The sequence below is a fragment of the Myiozetetes cayanensis genome, unplaced genomic scaffold, assembly GCF_022539395.1.
Source record: "Myiozetetes cayanensis isolate MyiCay16 unplaced genomic scaffold, myiCay2020 scf4, whole genome shotgun sequence".
In the NCBI taxonomy this organism is placed as follows: Eukaryota; Metazoa; Chordata; class Aves; order Passeriformes; family Tyrannidae; genus Myiozetetes; species Myiozetetes cayanensis.
The window spans coordinates 15539190-15555989 of record NW_026087631.1 but is presented as its reverse complement, the minus strand read 5'-3'; the positions used below and the strand labels follow the sequence as shown (position 1 = coordinate 15555989).

General features: G+C 33.2%; 1 protein-coding gene across 3 annotated transcripts in view; it reads right to left on the bottom strand.

Annotated features, from left to right (window-relative positions):
• Window positions 1-921: 921 nt before the first annotated feature.
• Window positions 922-16800, bottom strand: part of CEP120 (centrosomal protein 120) — a 39244-nt gene continuing 23365 nt past the window's right edge. For all 3 annotated transcript variants that reach the window (XM_050330186.1, XM_050330185.1, XM_050330187.1), the window contains exons 18-21: window positions 15380-15502; window positions 13825-13923; window positions 3860-4005; window positions 922-3176 (exon numbers count right to left, since the gene is read on the bottom strand). In XM_050330186.1, coding sequence (XP_050186143.1) covers window positions 2936-3176; window positions 3860-4005; window positions 13825-13923; window positions 15380-15502 — 609 coding nt within the window. In that variant the 3' untranslated portion in view covers window positions 922-2935. The remainder of the gene's footprint in view (window positions 3177-3859; window positions 4006-13824; window positions 13924-15379; window positions 15503-16800) is intronic.

The window sequence follows — 16800 nt, the reverse complement described above, 5'->3', positions numbered from 1 at the left end:
GAGTTTGCCAGAATTCCAGGAGGGCCTAGCTGCTGCTCCTCTTCCTGCCACATTTTCTCTGGCAAATGGAACCAGGACTGAACCTGTAAACACAGGTCTCATTTCCAGCAGTCTTTTTATGCTGGGTCAATTAAAATGAGCTCCTTATCTAATGCATCTGTTTCAAATGACATTTCTTCTGCAAAGAAAAGAGATTAAGGTAAAAATCTTAAGATATTTTGAAATGGTATTTGGTCTCTCTACTGAATAACTATAATCTTCAAAATGGCTTTGAGATAATAAAAAGGCAAATGGAACCCAACATAAAAATCTTCTTTAAAGAAGAGTTAATATTGAGCTCATGTCCGAGCTCATATGATCCATATCTACTACAAATACACATCTTGCTTCTGGAATATTTCAGTCTAAAGCACATAGACAAATTGTTCTGGAAAAAATTAAATTGAAATATCAAGCTTAGAGTACCCTCACTGTAATACATTTCCACATTCTAACACAAACAATGAACACTATGAGTAAGGACTATATAACTAAACAAAAATGTTAAATAAGTGTTATGCTAAGTTTTTTTAACAATCATAAAATTCATGCTTTGCACATTGATCTTTCATATGGCTAAGTGGACCCAAACAGCTTAAATTAGCAGGTTTATAAATGATTTTTAAAAATAATTATTCTATGATTTGTTTTTACACAATATTTTGACTCTAGAGAGAAAACTCACCCAACTTCCTTTTTAAAACACACAGCAACATGACCACCTTTTTTTTTTCTTACATGACACAGTAGTGAAATTGACTGTCATTACCAGGTTCATTATTTTATAGATTCAAGCACTAAAGACTGTCATATTATTGGAAATAGTAAAAAATTTTTTCTTTCAAATATATAGTTAAAAAAATTAATGCAGAGTCCTTAATATTTACTTAAAAATCAAATTTTATTTAATAAAATAATACACCTGAAAAGTCATAGAATACCAGTCCAAAACAAATGACCAGTTATGAAAATTTAGTCAACACTGTCTTTGTAATATTTAAGTCTCAGGCACCCTCCAGTGTTTGGAAAAGAAACTACACAAGTGAGCAAGTATTTGAAGAAAACCAGCGTGAACAAGTTTTCCTGTCAAGACAGAAGCTCCCTGGGTCATTAACAGTAATTGCATATAATCATGCATCAGTGATATGACACAGCCATGATGAAAAAAATATTGTAAAATTATATGTCATGGATCTCTATGGGATTTAAGGAGGTGATATTTTCTTTGCTAGTGGAGAGGGATCTTCTTAAGTACACTACTTCGAAAAATACAGTAAAGTGTGCAAAGTATTACAAAAGCATTTCTTACTAAGTCTGGTATTGATAAGTATTCAAGTATTCCTCAGCTAATATGATCTCCATTTTATTTTACAGCTTGTTTATAACTTTTCTAAAGAGTCTAAATTAATAGTTTATTTAAACAGGAGACATACCCATGGTAAGGAGGAGGAAAACCAATGCATTTAGAGGTAAAGCCAGATAAGATACACCCCTCCCCCCGTTTTATAATTAATACAAAATTATTTGTATATTTTTGTATTAATTATAATTTTTATAATGAATACAAATTAATACAATTTATAATTAATACAAAACAGGAAGGTCAAATGAAGGTCACCCATGTCTATGAAACTTCACTGATTTTATGTAAAAAACCTAAACCAATAATTTTTCCATTGTTATCTTCGTTAACTTTAAAAAATTTAAAAATCCTAAGACAGTTTTTGTACTTGACATTCAAATGGAAACACTTGTGAGTATAGGACAGACAAAAATGCCTATTGAAAGGACAGCACTGTAAATTAATGTTGGGTAGATCCACACAAATATCACAGAAACAGAATGAAGGCTGGAAACCAAAACTTTTTCAATTGTGATAATGCAGAAACTAACATTGCTTGCAGATTTCTGTTCTGCATCCTGTTCATACTTCCACAATCAAACAAAGTTTTATATACAGTTAAGTGGTAATGAGATAACATGCTTTGAAATACATGTTAAGTAACTTCAAAGTGGTTACATCTTGATTGAAAACAAGAACTTTACTTAAACCAAGAGCTTTTTATGTTTGTGTTCAGAACTTATAGTGTATAAATTTACTGAATTGTTGCTTCAATTACCTTTCCTCATTAGGGATCAATGTAAGAATGCATATACACTTCTGAATATGTTCTTCACTCTCCTGGGTTCACCCTTACTGGTCCACATGCAAAACTGCCAGGGCAACAAAGGGATTTTATCTGTACAACCAGGCTAGTTAATAACTGGTTCAGCTTCAGTTCCATAAGGTTTGATTCCCTCTGACACACACACACACACACACAGACACACACACTCAAAACCTTGTCTCTTGTTTACTACAGAACTTAGTTGTGTTAGCTACAGTTAGAGAAGCCAAAATTGATTACCTTGTCATTTAGTAAAAAAAAGTAGTATTTGGTCAACACTGCAATTCAGTTCAGAATTAAGAGCTTTGTCAGGGAAAGCAGCTGACATCATTTTTCCCTAGCATAGCTGAAGAGATATTTTTAAAAATTATAAGAAATAATGATAATATTGACCAAAAACCTCTTAGAATGAATATTAAAAAATTACAAATAAACCTAGTCAGGGTGATGCAAAAAGAGGTAGTAAACATTTCAGAAGAAAGTACAAGGATAAATATATTTACACAAACACATATATATACACACATGTGAGTACAAAAACATTATAAACCAGTCATTGCACAACTGTGCTTAACTTGACATGTTCCAAATATTTACATTGACTTCAAAGAGAGCTGGCAATAGTGTGCAAAACAAGGCATGACATCACATATTTTGCAAAGTCATATAGATTTATAAAAATCACTCTATTCAGATTTGGGCTCTTTTTAACAGCTTTTTGTATGCTTTTAAATAGTGATGTTCCTTTTTGCAATAGCTTCTCTGATTTGACGATCAAGTTCACTTACAATATGATCTTCATGATTATAGACTCCTGTTCTCAACAGGGTATCCCTCTCTTCTATCAGACGAGAGAGGTAATCATCTGTGTTCTCATTTAGTTTTCTACAATGAAGACCATCTACTCTACCAGCAGAACTGTCTTTAGCATCTTGCAATTGCTTTCTCTCTTCTTCTTGTTGCTTTAGCCTGATGGTGATAAAGTAGAAAGAATCAGACAATGAGACATATTAAAATCCACTCTGATTATCTTCATATTAAGTCTTTAGTTTAGCTATTGAAGTACTTAGTAAAATAAAGAAATCTGTAAAGGTAACAAATTATTCTCTCTCTGGGGAAAGCAACTCAAAGAAATGTTAATATAACACTTAAGTTCTAAGAAAACTTCTATATGCATGTATAACTATGATACTTGCTATCAAAGCTTCTACTTTGATTATGCAAACTGTACTCAAAAAGGTTCGACATACAAAACTAGTGCAGACAGTTTTTGGAGGACAGCATTACCTAAAATTTGAATGATTTGAATGTATTCAAAATAGGAACAGTACATGTCTTGTTCTTTTCTTAACACAGCAGTAATACTTAGAACTGAAGGATTAAAATAGAAAAAAGCCTGGTACTGTAAAACTTGACCATAACACAAAAAACAGGTACAGTGGCCTTAAACATAGATATTGCTATACTGCAGTACTGTTGCATTTTATAAATGTGTAATCTTTGTGCAAGGGACACTAAACTGTGTTCTTTCACTGGACTTGACAGCCAATTACAACCTTGATTTAATTGAACTTTCTCCTAATTTTAGGTTGACAGTAAGAAAAAAGAAGGGAAAGTGCTGGTATGGAAGAATCTTGCAAATACTTTTATACCTGTTAAGTTCATTTCTGATATCCTCCAGCTCTTGTCGATCTGTTTTCCCCAACTCTTTTTCTTCTGCTGCCAAATAGCGCAGCCTCATGTGCTCCAGCTCTTGCTGCTGCTTTTTAAGATGAGCCATAGCATTTTCTTGTTCACGCTAATGGGTGAAGACATAACTCAGTTAAACATGTGATTAAGTGCAAAAAGTGCTAATTACAGCGACAAAGCAAAAGTTTAGGAATCAAGTAATGACAGTTAGGTCTCCAGGAACATTAGAAATGTAGGAGTTAACAGAATGTCTTACTGCATTACAGATATCACCAAATAAGTTCAGTGACTATCACAATCATAGTAAACCTGTCCAAGCTGGATCAGCTGAAGCCCAGTCACAGATATCTTCCCATTAACAAAATAGCAAAAATGTTAACAGACCCTTATACTAACTCTGGCTTAAGTTGGTAAACATAAAACTTGGACTTCTGGAACTTCTCAAGCTACTGAGATTTACTCCTCGGCTACATGGTATTTAAATGATAAATACTTTTGAGAAAGTAAAAGCTAAATAGCTGCAGGAAACTATCATCAATCCCATAGTGCCGAACATCAAAGCTTCAAGAACTACTTTTTGAAATTGCAATGTGTGCTTAAAAAATAAGCTTTGAAAACAAAATTCTGGCAAGATGTCCTTGTATGTTTCCATAGCACTATGTGAAATTTTAAATAACTTATTTTGTGGATTTAATCCAACCATTCTATTAATTCTAAAAGTTTACTTGTCTCTATTTTTTTAAAGCTCTACACACACAGTGTAACAAAAGTAAGGTTTGAGTCCACTGCCACCTCATGACAATAGTGTCTTTATGAGAAATATGATGCTCTCTCCACTTGATTTCCCAGTTATTTTCCATATGACCTTGTGCACTAAGTCAATACAGTTGGTCTCACACTCTGAGTAAGACAGAAGTCCTGAAGTAGTTAAAAAGTATTACAGAAGGTTATAAAAACATCCTGGACCTAAGCATATGGTGAAGTGGAAGGATATTTCTGTAATTCTGACCTTGCCTTCATACGAAATATTTGATTGTTAATAAAATCAGTTTATATTTACTATGGGAGTAAAAAAAAAATTTTTTTTGGTTCATAGGTGTGAGTATATTCTTTATATAGTCAACCTATTTGGAAGACTTTAGTAGGGCAGTTTCCTGAATCTCAGTTGCCAGCATTTTAAGCACTCCCTGTTGATGATCAATAATTGACAAGATAATCTGAATTTCACAAGGAATTGGTATAAACAAAGACTCTAATTGTTAATGTGAAGAGACAAAGCAATAGAGAAGTACTTGAACATAAGTCATAGCATGTACATAAACACAAAATATTTTTATATTAAATTCAATACATCAGCTAGCCAAATTAAATGTTTACATTAATTAATTAAATGAATTAAATTAAATCAAATCACCTGCAATGAGACAGGTCATAAAGGTTGGAGAACAATTTGTTAAAGGGTTTCATGTCACTAATAAAACCAGAAGCAGGAATTGTCCCAAAGAGTCTACAGCTGACAGATGACTGAAGCTTAAAAAGATTTGCTGAAGATAAAGCCACAGTCTTTCCCTCTACATCAAGAGTTCATTCCCATGTGAGAAACACCCTTTTTAATGTCAGATAAGTTTGAAGAACAGGAATCTACAAATACATATAGCAAATATTAAAAAGTCACTACAGAAAGCTGATATTTATCCAAGAATTTTCACGAATATAATGAAATCCAAAGAAAAAGTTGCAAGACTAACTGGAGGTTAGTCTTAATCCATCACCAGAACTGCTATTGACATCACAGGAATAACTATTTCCCCACTTTTCATTTATTCTTTCTTTAAGCAGAATCTTTAGCAATCCAGGAACTACCAGCAGACCTTATTCCATTGTGGCCAAACTGGTTGAAATCATAACTAAAACCAAAACAAACAAGATGTATGGGTACACCAGAAAGAGCAAATCCAGCTTCTGTAGAAAAGTCACTCTTCCAACTAATCTTAAAAAAACCCAACCAAACACCACACCAAAGAAACCTCCTTCAACCAAAACACAAAACTAAGCTGGCATGGAGAAAGGACTCTCAGATTACTCAGGGTTTAGAATACCAGAGAAAGGATAGAAACTAATCATTTCCACAAGAGCAAGAAGATAACAGCCAACTCCTCAAGAATCTACTCTTCAGTGTACTTGTAAATGAGAAAATCACTCTGGAACAGTTTATGGCTCACACAAAGTTATTTAGTGGGGAAAAAGTGGATGTGGAACAGTGGAATATTATTGGTTTGAAAAAAAGGCAGATAAGTTAAGAATACATTCACTTATGTCTGTTAAACACGATAGCCTGAATGCAACTGCTGGCTCATGATGTACTTCAGTAATGACTGAGGGCAGCTGGAGGACATTCAAAGATATCCAAGGTGGGTTTCTAGATCTTGTCCAGCTACTGCTGACCTCTGTATGGACTAGACTGATATTTCACATCAGTTCATTAGCTGGGTTTTTTCCACTCAACAAAAAGCACTGGCTGAAACTCAAAACTAAGTATATTCCAATTAGAGACATGATTTAAGTTATTGAGTGCAAATTAATCACTTAAGCAGTATACTTAAACATGTTAGGAGCTTCTTGATCACAGACTATTTTGAATTTACACATTAATGTTTTAAAAAATGCTACAGATAAAACAATGCTGGTTCAAGTGTTTAGAAAAAAGAGACAGAGGGTGTTTGCTTTTGTTTGTTTTGTGTTTTTTTTTTTTTCCCTAAAGTCACACCGAATATCACAATGGTATTCTTTGGTCTCCAAATACAGATAGGCAACAGCATCCAGACAGTAAACCCAGACTTCAAGTATAAAACAGGCTATGAGGAAGAATGAAATAAACAGGCTACAAAGAGGAATGGAATTATTTTAACTATTCTGATAGCTGGACTTTGAGTTGTTTATTTTGCTAAATGCAGGCAGGAAGATAAAATGCTGAGCATAATTTAGTCTCAAATAGGTTGGTATAAAACCAGTCCAACTTCAGTTACAGAATAAGTAAATAGATTGACAGCAAATCTGATTATCTCAATTATCTAGAATCTAGAAATGAGGACAGACTAATATTTACTTCTTTTTGATACCATCGATAACTATACTTGGTGTCCCCAGTTCGATCTACTAAGCTAAATCCTTTTCAAAAGCAAGCAAATAAAAAATACTGCTGTTTCAGAAAAAAAAACTTGCTGCAAACATGAGACCTAAAATCTTGAGCATGTTAAACCTCCTTTGTAAAGTTTTATTTAGTTTCAGGGGAGGAATGGTTGCCCTGTACATACAGAACATATCTGGGAAATTTCTGCTTATTTGTCCTTACAGGATGAGCTACTTCTGATTACACACCAAGTCTAAAGAAACTTAATACACATATCCTTGTAGTAGATGCAGTATACCCTGCATATCCAAGGTCTGGTTTTGAAATTAATTTGTCTAGTACATCCTGGGTTTCCTGTTGACATTATCAGTGGGAAGAGTCTTAGAGGCCACTCAGTAAGTTACATAAGAATGCTACTTACAAGTAAACTACCTCATCTGTATGAAAACCATCTTGTTACTGCAGAAGATGAAGCTGACATCTTCCTCTTAGGTGATGTCCAGAATCTAACGTTTACACATCAGAGGACTTCTAATTGTTATTATCTCTTTTTCTAGCCTTTCAATCTATGCTGATTTGCAACGTGATTATCTTCAGTCCAATACGTTTTTGCAGAGGGTGAGAAATGGATTAACTTTAGAAAACTCCTTGTTCTGCAATTCAGTTCATTCATTCCTTCATTGTCCCATCTCAAACTAGGGCTACTGTCATGGGAAGCTGGGGATTAATCCTAGTCTGTCAAATTTGTGCATCTCAATAATTGTATATGAGAATTTTCTGAAGGTATGTTAGGCAAAAATCACTTGAAAACAAAATACTATGAAACCAAGTCAAGACAGACTAGCACTTGCTACTAGGACAGCAGTATTTTCACATACACACAAATCCTCACATAGCTGTGACTACACTGAGTAGAAGCCTTCTAATCCAACACTTCAGTTCATGGAGTATTATTCAGATCTAAAAGGAAAGATTTTGAAAGTGTCCTCACAGCTGCACTTGAGAGGAAAGGCATAACTGCACACTGGCCATAACAAGCATATGGGACTACAAGTTCCAAAACAAGCTGCTATGTTACTATTTGAGGCAGGAAAGTTCAACAATCCATAAGTTTCTGCTGTTCAGCAGCATGTTCACAATGACAATCTGAGAGAAATAAAGGCATTTTAAACAAGCTCAAAGGAGAAATATATGTCAGAAGAAGTACATACAGTTAAGGTTAATAGAACAATGTCTGAAGCTCAATCAGACCAGAAAGAAGACAAAATATTCCTAACGCTTTCATATTGATCAAAAGGGATCTCATTCAATAATTTGGTCCTTTATGCCTTCACTGTTTGAGTTCGTGTCAGAACCATAATTTTTTTTTTAATCAATGTCTTAAATGATATTTAATTAAACCAAGAAAAGGACAAAAGAGAATGATGCAGAGGCCAAAGAGATGAAGGAAAAGCAAGTCACTTCTGCAGAACCCTTTGTTCAGTTCTGTTCCTTTGGTATTTTTCTCTGGGAAAAACATCTATTATAAAAACCCAACACACACAAAACCAACCAAAACCAGTGAGATTAGTGAGCATGCTCTTTGCTCAGAATAATATTCCTAATTTTTTAAGGAAGTAAGATTTAATGCAGAGTGTGCTAAATTCTATTTTCTCCATAGAGGAGAAAAACACTTATCAGTACATTTTGTCTCCAAGCTAATGTTGGGTAGGAATTCCTTTCAGACAAATGTGATTTGAAATTTTGTTTGATTACTAATATAATTGTGATGTAACCATAAATATTTGGGGTATTGAGGGAAAACTCAAGATAATTCTAGTCAGAGAAAGTCAAGAATTTCAGAGGCATGCCATGCTGTGACCCTGAAAAGTGACATTTAAGCACAGTAATATTAAATTAAAAAAAATATAAATCAATATTTTCTGAAGAAAGATTTCCCTACCTTTCAGTTTGAGACAGCCCAACTTGGAAAAAAGACACTAAAACAAGTGAGAAAAGATTTTGCAGATTTGTTTATGATGGATCCTGTGCATAATTTACATTACACACTTCATACTTTCTGATTTTCAAATGTCTTTCCCAACATTAGTCTTTGACTCCTTTAAAAAGTCTGTCATAACAATTTGTAGGGTGCATAACAGAAAATTTGCCCTACGTATACCATTCACAAAAGAGCAAGAGAAACACGTTTCCTAATAATCCATCAATACAAGAAGATGGTAAAGAATTTACAGCAGTTGTTTGATAAGAAGGGAAGCATGCTGATTTTGAATTCATTTATATACAAATTTTGCTATGATACGTTGAGAGACCATAAAAAAACTATCTTTTGTTAAAATGAGAGAGGGAAGGATTTGAAATGTAGCACAGTTTATTGTGAGATCTTCCAAAGTGAAAAAACAGTGTTCACAAAACATTTCTGCATATTTATAGTACAAATAAAGCTAAGCCCAGCATTTCTAAACTCCCTTGGAATATCTTCATTCTATTCTGTATATACTGAAAAACTAAGTTATAATTGAATACAAAATGTTCTTTAAGTGTACCTCAGTGCACACAAGTTTATGCATACATATTCACGTGCTTAAAATTCTCAGTGAAGTCTTTCTTACAAACTCTCCTCCTATAATATATCCCAACATAAGGAACATTGCAGATTTATTCCCAGCTGCTTGTTCTAGCCAGTCAGGATGTTTTAAACCTCAGTAAGAGGTATTAGAATTTTTGATTTTAAACATTTAGAACTTTGCATTTTTACATTTCACCTAAGGGAACACTCCAGAATCATCAGTTGCTGGACTAAAGGCAACTTTGTGAATAGAAGATAAACCCACCAGAAACTCTGAACACTTGGAAATACTTTATTCTTTCATCACCACCTAACAAATATCAGCCACTATCCCATAGTAAGGCTGCCAGAGATGAACCAAAAGTATCATGTGCAAATTACTGTCAAAATTATCCTTAGCAGTATGTATTAGTTGGGCCAGGTACTTTCCCCTCCAAAACTTTCTCAGCACTGCTAGTCCTGCTATTCCTTTTGTTCATTTTCTTTTCTTCACTGCCCTTGACTCCTTCGGTAAAAATTATCACCAATATTCCTTTCACTTGTTAATTTTATATTTGCTGTCCTTCTTTTACATCTCCACAAACAAAACAAATCCAAAACCAAACAAAGCCATCTGTAAGTTATCAAATAATTTACTTGAAGGTTTTACTACTTTTCTTCATTAGTTTTCATCTATAATGTAGTGCTTGAGACACGGAATACTGTTTTAGAAGTTTGCATGATGGAAGCCTCCATCATGTTTTGAAACTTATGATACTACAGACATATCAGCATTAAATAAAAATTATCAACAATAAAAAACCCTCAAAATTTCAATTATAACCAGATCATAAAAGAATCCTTGTATGCCACCAGGTGCTTTAGTTAAGAGGCTCTTCAATCAAGGAAGCACAATCTTTATTTTGCCATAGCTGCCTATAAATCCAAAAGGGAGATGTAAACATACATACACTAGACTAAACAATGGCTAAATAGCAGCCACTATTCACTCTCCCACTCATACATACCATGCAAGTCTGTGGGAAAAACTTACGACTGAAGCTAAGGAACTCAAGTAAAGTTTTCTGAAAATAACCCAGACCTGACAAGTCAGTAGGAGGGCCTGGATGGTTTCAAGACACAGTTTTTAACCAAGATTTGGATTTCCAACTGGTTTGTTGTTCTTTTTTTTTTTTTAATGTGACTTATTTTTTTTTAACAAAGATTTACATCCTATCCTTGTCTAAATTACTTACAAATTAATCAAATTAATTACTGAGTGGATAAGTAAGATACTAGACAAGACAGAGTGAACTGTCAGCCAACCAATACATTCTATGCTGCATTAAACAAATGCAATCACTGCTGATTTTAACAGCTCTGTAGGGCGCAAACACATTAGAAGGCTTATAAAAATATTTCTCACAGAACACTGAATGCATGTACATTTTGAGATTTTGGTTATTTAGATTAAATATGACTGAGATTATCAACTGCTAAAAGTGACATTTTTGCCAGTTTTTATTTTTGTTTTGATACAATGTTTCTTACACCCAGACAGGTACTGACTTTACCATTTAAAGTCTCTGTAAACATGTATGCAAGTTTCTGTAAATAGTTTGATTCCTCTCAGAAACAATGCTAACATCCATTAAAAAAAAATTGAAGTTTTATTTGTGTACTATTGAGACTGCCCAGTAGGTAAGCCTCAAAGGACAGTTTTTGAAACGTCCAGAAATTATAAAATCTACCTGGGTGCACAGATATGTAACTGATTGTTGACATTTTTGTCTCCCTAAAGCTGAACAGGGTATAACAAACAAAGCATTAATACAGACTTGCCCTGAGTAACAGAGAGGGAAGAAAAGTAAGCTGGGTGAAGTCTATTGTCACTCAGCTTTACAAACTGTGTTAAAATTCAACTAACTTCTGTATTTTTCTTAGCACAGGTAAGTAGGATATATATATATACACATATGCCTTCATGTACTTCAATAACACTGGCACTGTGTTTAGCATTCAAATCCTACAAATGGAGAAGTTTAGATCATATTCTATTAACAGTCCCATACTCTTTTAAGTTATGCACTGCATATCTCACATTCTACAAACTATAAAACTATCCCAGATGTGTGCTAAGAACTAGTTCCAAAGTAAAAGAAAACTTTTTAATTAAGGAAACATTGACTTTTATGGTTGCAAATCAGAATAGCATTTTACTAAATGCTTAGCCTGTAGATTACGCTTCTTTAATTCACAAATTGACTGCTCCAGGTCACCTTTGAGTAATGGAAATCTCTGTTTAAACATTTTTTTGGCAATGGGCACAAAGCATTAGATCTCATTTCCAAGACTTACCAGCTGGGTTTTGTCATTAACATTTATTAACAATCTAAGATATGGCTTTCAGCGTCTAATCCTCACTACACAAATGTTTTGTACAGTCCTCTAGAGAGCTTTGGTGTGACAAATTACTGGCACAGATTACAACCCTGTGGCTATTCACCAGAGGCAATGCAAAATTAACATGGTACTAATCCAATTTAAACAAGAAATTGGTCAAATTATGCACAATTGCACAAATAATTGGAACTAAAGCAAATCTAGAAATCCTTAAGCAACAGTTTCCAAATTTATATTTAAAACATAGTAAATGGTTTTTGATTAGATGTGCTTCAACTTTTATTTGGCTCTTTAAAGTCACTTAAATTCTTTATCAATAGACCAAGTATAAGATGAAGAACAGGACTATAAAAACCACAAGAAACTACTTTGAAAGGGTTTGTTCTGTTGCAGAAAGGTTTTAGGTAGCATAATTCACTGTACATGCCAATTTATTTTATGGATCAGACTTTCAGCAAGAGGGTCAGTTGAAACCATCAACATATGCTAATAAAGTCAGATTATCAGGCCTATGGTGATGAAATTTGTAATAGGAACCTGACAGGGATACACACTGGTGTTAAGCAACAATCTCCTATTCTACAGGAATTTTAAAACATGACAAGAAAAAAATAGCCTGGGCATTTCATGACTGCTGAAGAAATCTTAATCAGAGACATAAGGTTTATATTCTTCCTCCTATCATCTTCCCAAATCATAAATGTTTCAGAAATTAAAATTCGTAACTCCTTTTATCACTGGGCTAACAGAACAATTTGAAGACAGCAAATAAAGATGAATTTTTACTTAATATCAATCATCATAGTGTACATTTCCTCTCTTTGAAGAAAAATACAAGTGTATTTCTCTCACAAGAGTGTGAGATTGACCTCTTACTCTCCAAAACCTGAATATTCTATCAGTAGGAATTAAGTAGGTACTGTAATCCTTAAAAAAGACCCTACACTTATTCTCAACACCTAGAATTAGGTGTGAACTCAGGTAATAAAACCTTTTTACTAAACTTGAATTCTGAAGATTTGTGTCCATGTCAAGGTTTGTTCAGCAAATGGGATTCATTATTTTCTAACTTGTTTGTCAAGGCCAATGGAAATTTTTGCCATCTTTCAGTATATTGTTTAATTATTGTTTAATTCAAGAAAGACAACTGACGACAAAAAACAACACAGAGATACAATATGGATTCAGTAAGGATGAAGTTGCTACTACTGCAAGTTTGAATGAAGTGACTTCAATTCATATGTGTGTGATTATATTATATAGACACACAAACAAGAACTCTGTTAATAGCAGTAAAATAGTGTTGGGTGTTAGTATGAGACTAGAAATTCCAAATACAGAAGAAAATTTAACTTCCAATTTAAAATTTCCTCTAACTTTACTTCATTTTACAGTATTCATCAAACTTTAAACCCTTGTTCTAAAAGTGAAGATTTCTTTCTTGTCTTTACCCTTCATTCACTACACAATTAAAATATAGAACAGTTAGGACTGTAATTGACCAAGTTGGTTGGGCTAGTAGCAAAATATATATTTTCTCTGGAACTGCTGATTCAGCATTATTTGGAATTAAATGAAACCTTTTTTTAATTTTTTTTTGTTTATACACCTGCTTTTAACTATATCAACCTCTTTGCACGTGTGTGAGCCTTGGTCTTACATGACTTCAGTATCAAACATAAACCAGTTTTGCTGTTCTTAGTTTTGCTAACAGTATAGCTCAGAGTTTTACTTTGCAAAGGCAAACACTAACAAAACAAAAACTTCCAGTAGTTAACAGTAATCATAGTAGCTTCCAGAATCCCATTAACTTTGTTGTCTCATATGACCAAAGAAAACCTGCATACCTGTTTTAACCTAGCAAGTTCTTTCAAAGCCCTTGTCCATTGCTGTTTGTAGTGGAGTTTTGACTTGGTAGCTGACTCTAACTTTCTTTCAAGTTCAACCTGAAAGCAATTAAAATCATATCAGCTGAAGCAATAACAGCAGTAACAATCACTGAAAGATGTATATATACAAAGGGTCTGGTTTAAGAAAAGTGTTTATGTAGTGTAATATACAACATCATCTAAAGCTGTTATACAATATAACATAAATATTATGGCACATGAACATTTTCTTGTTTAAAATATAACCTTATTTTTATTGGATGGCCGCCTATACAAAAAAAGAAAGATTGCTTTTTAGCACTAAATCTGCTGACGTAACCTTTAAATTTAAGATTCTCAAATTAGCCATCCTCTCATCCCTTTTTTATTCGAAGTAAGATTATAAACACTAATTTAACAGAAATGTTGATAGATAAATCTCACCCTTAAAAGGTGTGTGGATTTTTTTTCTTTCCTGCTGATGTAAGATATGTCCTACATTTTTTCTCTGAAACACACATCTGTTCAAACCATTATTTAAAATCTACATATTTAGTGTGAACCTTTTATCTTACTACCTAAATCTTTAAAAAGCATTACACACAAAAAAGATTCATTGCGTTCTATTTTGTGTGCAAAAAAAAATTCAGCATTAAAAGGCAAATGAAAAAAGTTATGAAGCACACAGAACATAAACTGAAAAAATGAAGGATTTTTAATTAACATCTGAGGAAGTGATATTTTCCTTTAATCTCACAAAAATTCTTTCCATTTAATTTGTGAAGATCTTAAAGCATAGATTTTTTTAACTGAGATAACAAAAATAGGAATTTTAAAAATATTTAAAGGTAAGAGTTTAAACAGTCTGTAGAGACAAAATATATATTGAATCATTTGCTTGCATTATTAGAAGTTATTAAAGAATACAGTAACATGCAGACTGGCCATATAACTCAGTCCAATTTGTGCCAAGAAGCCTGGCCTAATTTTTTTTCAGCTTATTTGGTCAACAATTTGATTCCAATCTCACAATAACTCTGAGCATAAATGCCCATATCTTTAGTTTTAATCAAAGTATCCCCTACTGAAGGCATGTATGTTTTTAAAGAAATCAACTTATGATGGTGATTCCATTCCACTGATAAGTAACACCATCTCTTTCCAGAAACACTTAATTACGAACATGCACAAAATGGAATACCAGTCTAAATTAATCCTCAGAAGAAAGTGCTCATTTTTCCTTATTCTTTTACAAATAAAATGTTCAGAAACCCAAGCATAAATCATTATTTAAATGTATAGGTTAGGTTTTTTTCCTTGCCTTAGCGTCTAGCATTACTGCTTCCTCTAAAGAAATAAATGGCCACTGTTGGCCTTACTCGTGCCTCAATATTTAAAGTCTGAAGAAATAATTGAAAAAAGTAAAACAAAACAGACAGATTAACCAGTTTATCACACAGTATTTTTCTACATCCCCCTTATCACTGCATGGACCATTGTGACAGTTTTTAAGTACTAGAAAAATCCAGTATACCTTTTCTAAAGTGAGAAGATTTATTTCTGATTGTAGCTGGATTTCTGGTTTGCTGCTTTGCTGTTCTTTGTATTGCTGGAACTCCTTCTCCAAAATTTTATGCTTATTTTCTGCTTCATAAAGCTACATTAAAGATAACAACATACAATTTAGCAGAAAACTCTATTCACAGACAAATAACTGGATGACAGAACTTAAGTTACTTCTTAGTCCCTGGAACAAACATCTTACTGTCAATTATCTGATATAAAACAGACACTGAAAGCTACACATTCATAATTAATGATTTCTTGACCATGGCACACAGCAATATTTTAATAGGAAGAACTTTAAAGAGGATCTTTACTCAGAACTGGAAAGAAAAAAACAAGTCTGTCCTCATATACAGAAGATTGAGATTTATACACATTTTTGTTCACATTTCTAAAACAACTTGCAGAAGAAATACAGAAAGCAAAACTATTAAGATTTACACACATTTTTTTGAAAAAAAGCATTATCTATGACATGAAGGATTTATTACTATATGAAGGACTATATGAAGTTTTATTACTTACTCAGTTTCACCCTCACAATTTTTTTAGGAATGTCTGCAAAAGGAAACAACTAATACTTGGTACAGCCAAATGATTTAGAAAAAAGGCTGAAGTAGAAAGGCTTCAGTGACTAATGACTTAATCCTGAGTACCTCTGCCCTCACAGCGTATTTCCACAGTTCCAAGAAGATTTTCATAAAGAGAGTGTGTTGCTTTTCAACTTACAACATGTAATTTGAAAAACAATGCCAATATGCAGTTATTTGCCACACAAGGTAAACAAGTCAAATATTTAACAGCATTTTTTATTATACCATATTAAAAGTATTAAGAATTTTTTGTAACATATTTCCTAAGTGTAGCTTATGTTGTTCTTCTGTTAAGTATTATTCAGCTATAAATACTTTATGCACCTCACAGAACTGATGTATTCCATCGCAGAATATCATCCCACATGCTGCTCTTGTATTTATGTCCAACTAGATAATGTAAGTATTTCCACGAATTGTATCCAGCAGTTTAGAACACTGGGTGAAAATGCTTTAGAGAATTCACTTCTGTTTCAAAGCCTACAACTTCTTCTAGTAGTATATCAATATTTTAATTCTTTGGATCTCCTAACTGGGTCATCTCTTTTTTCTTCTAAAACTTTGCCTTTTCCATTTATCATTGTTACAAAATGGACAAAAGAAAGGAAAGATGCTTCATAGGGAGCCACACAAAAACACTGCAGGTCTTTTTCACATATAACTGCAACAACCAACTTGAACAAAAGGTAGTGCTGTTTATCACCTTTCCATTTTTACCTATTTGTTTTTAAGGCAGACATATAGATGTGATGCTGATGACAAAGACAGCAACTAATTTCTTTTGCTATGAAAAATG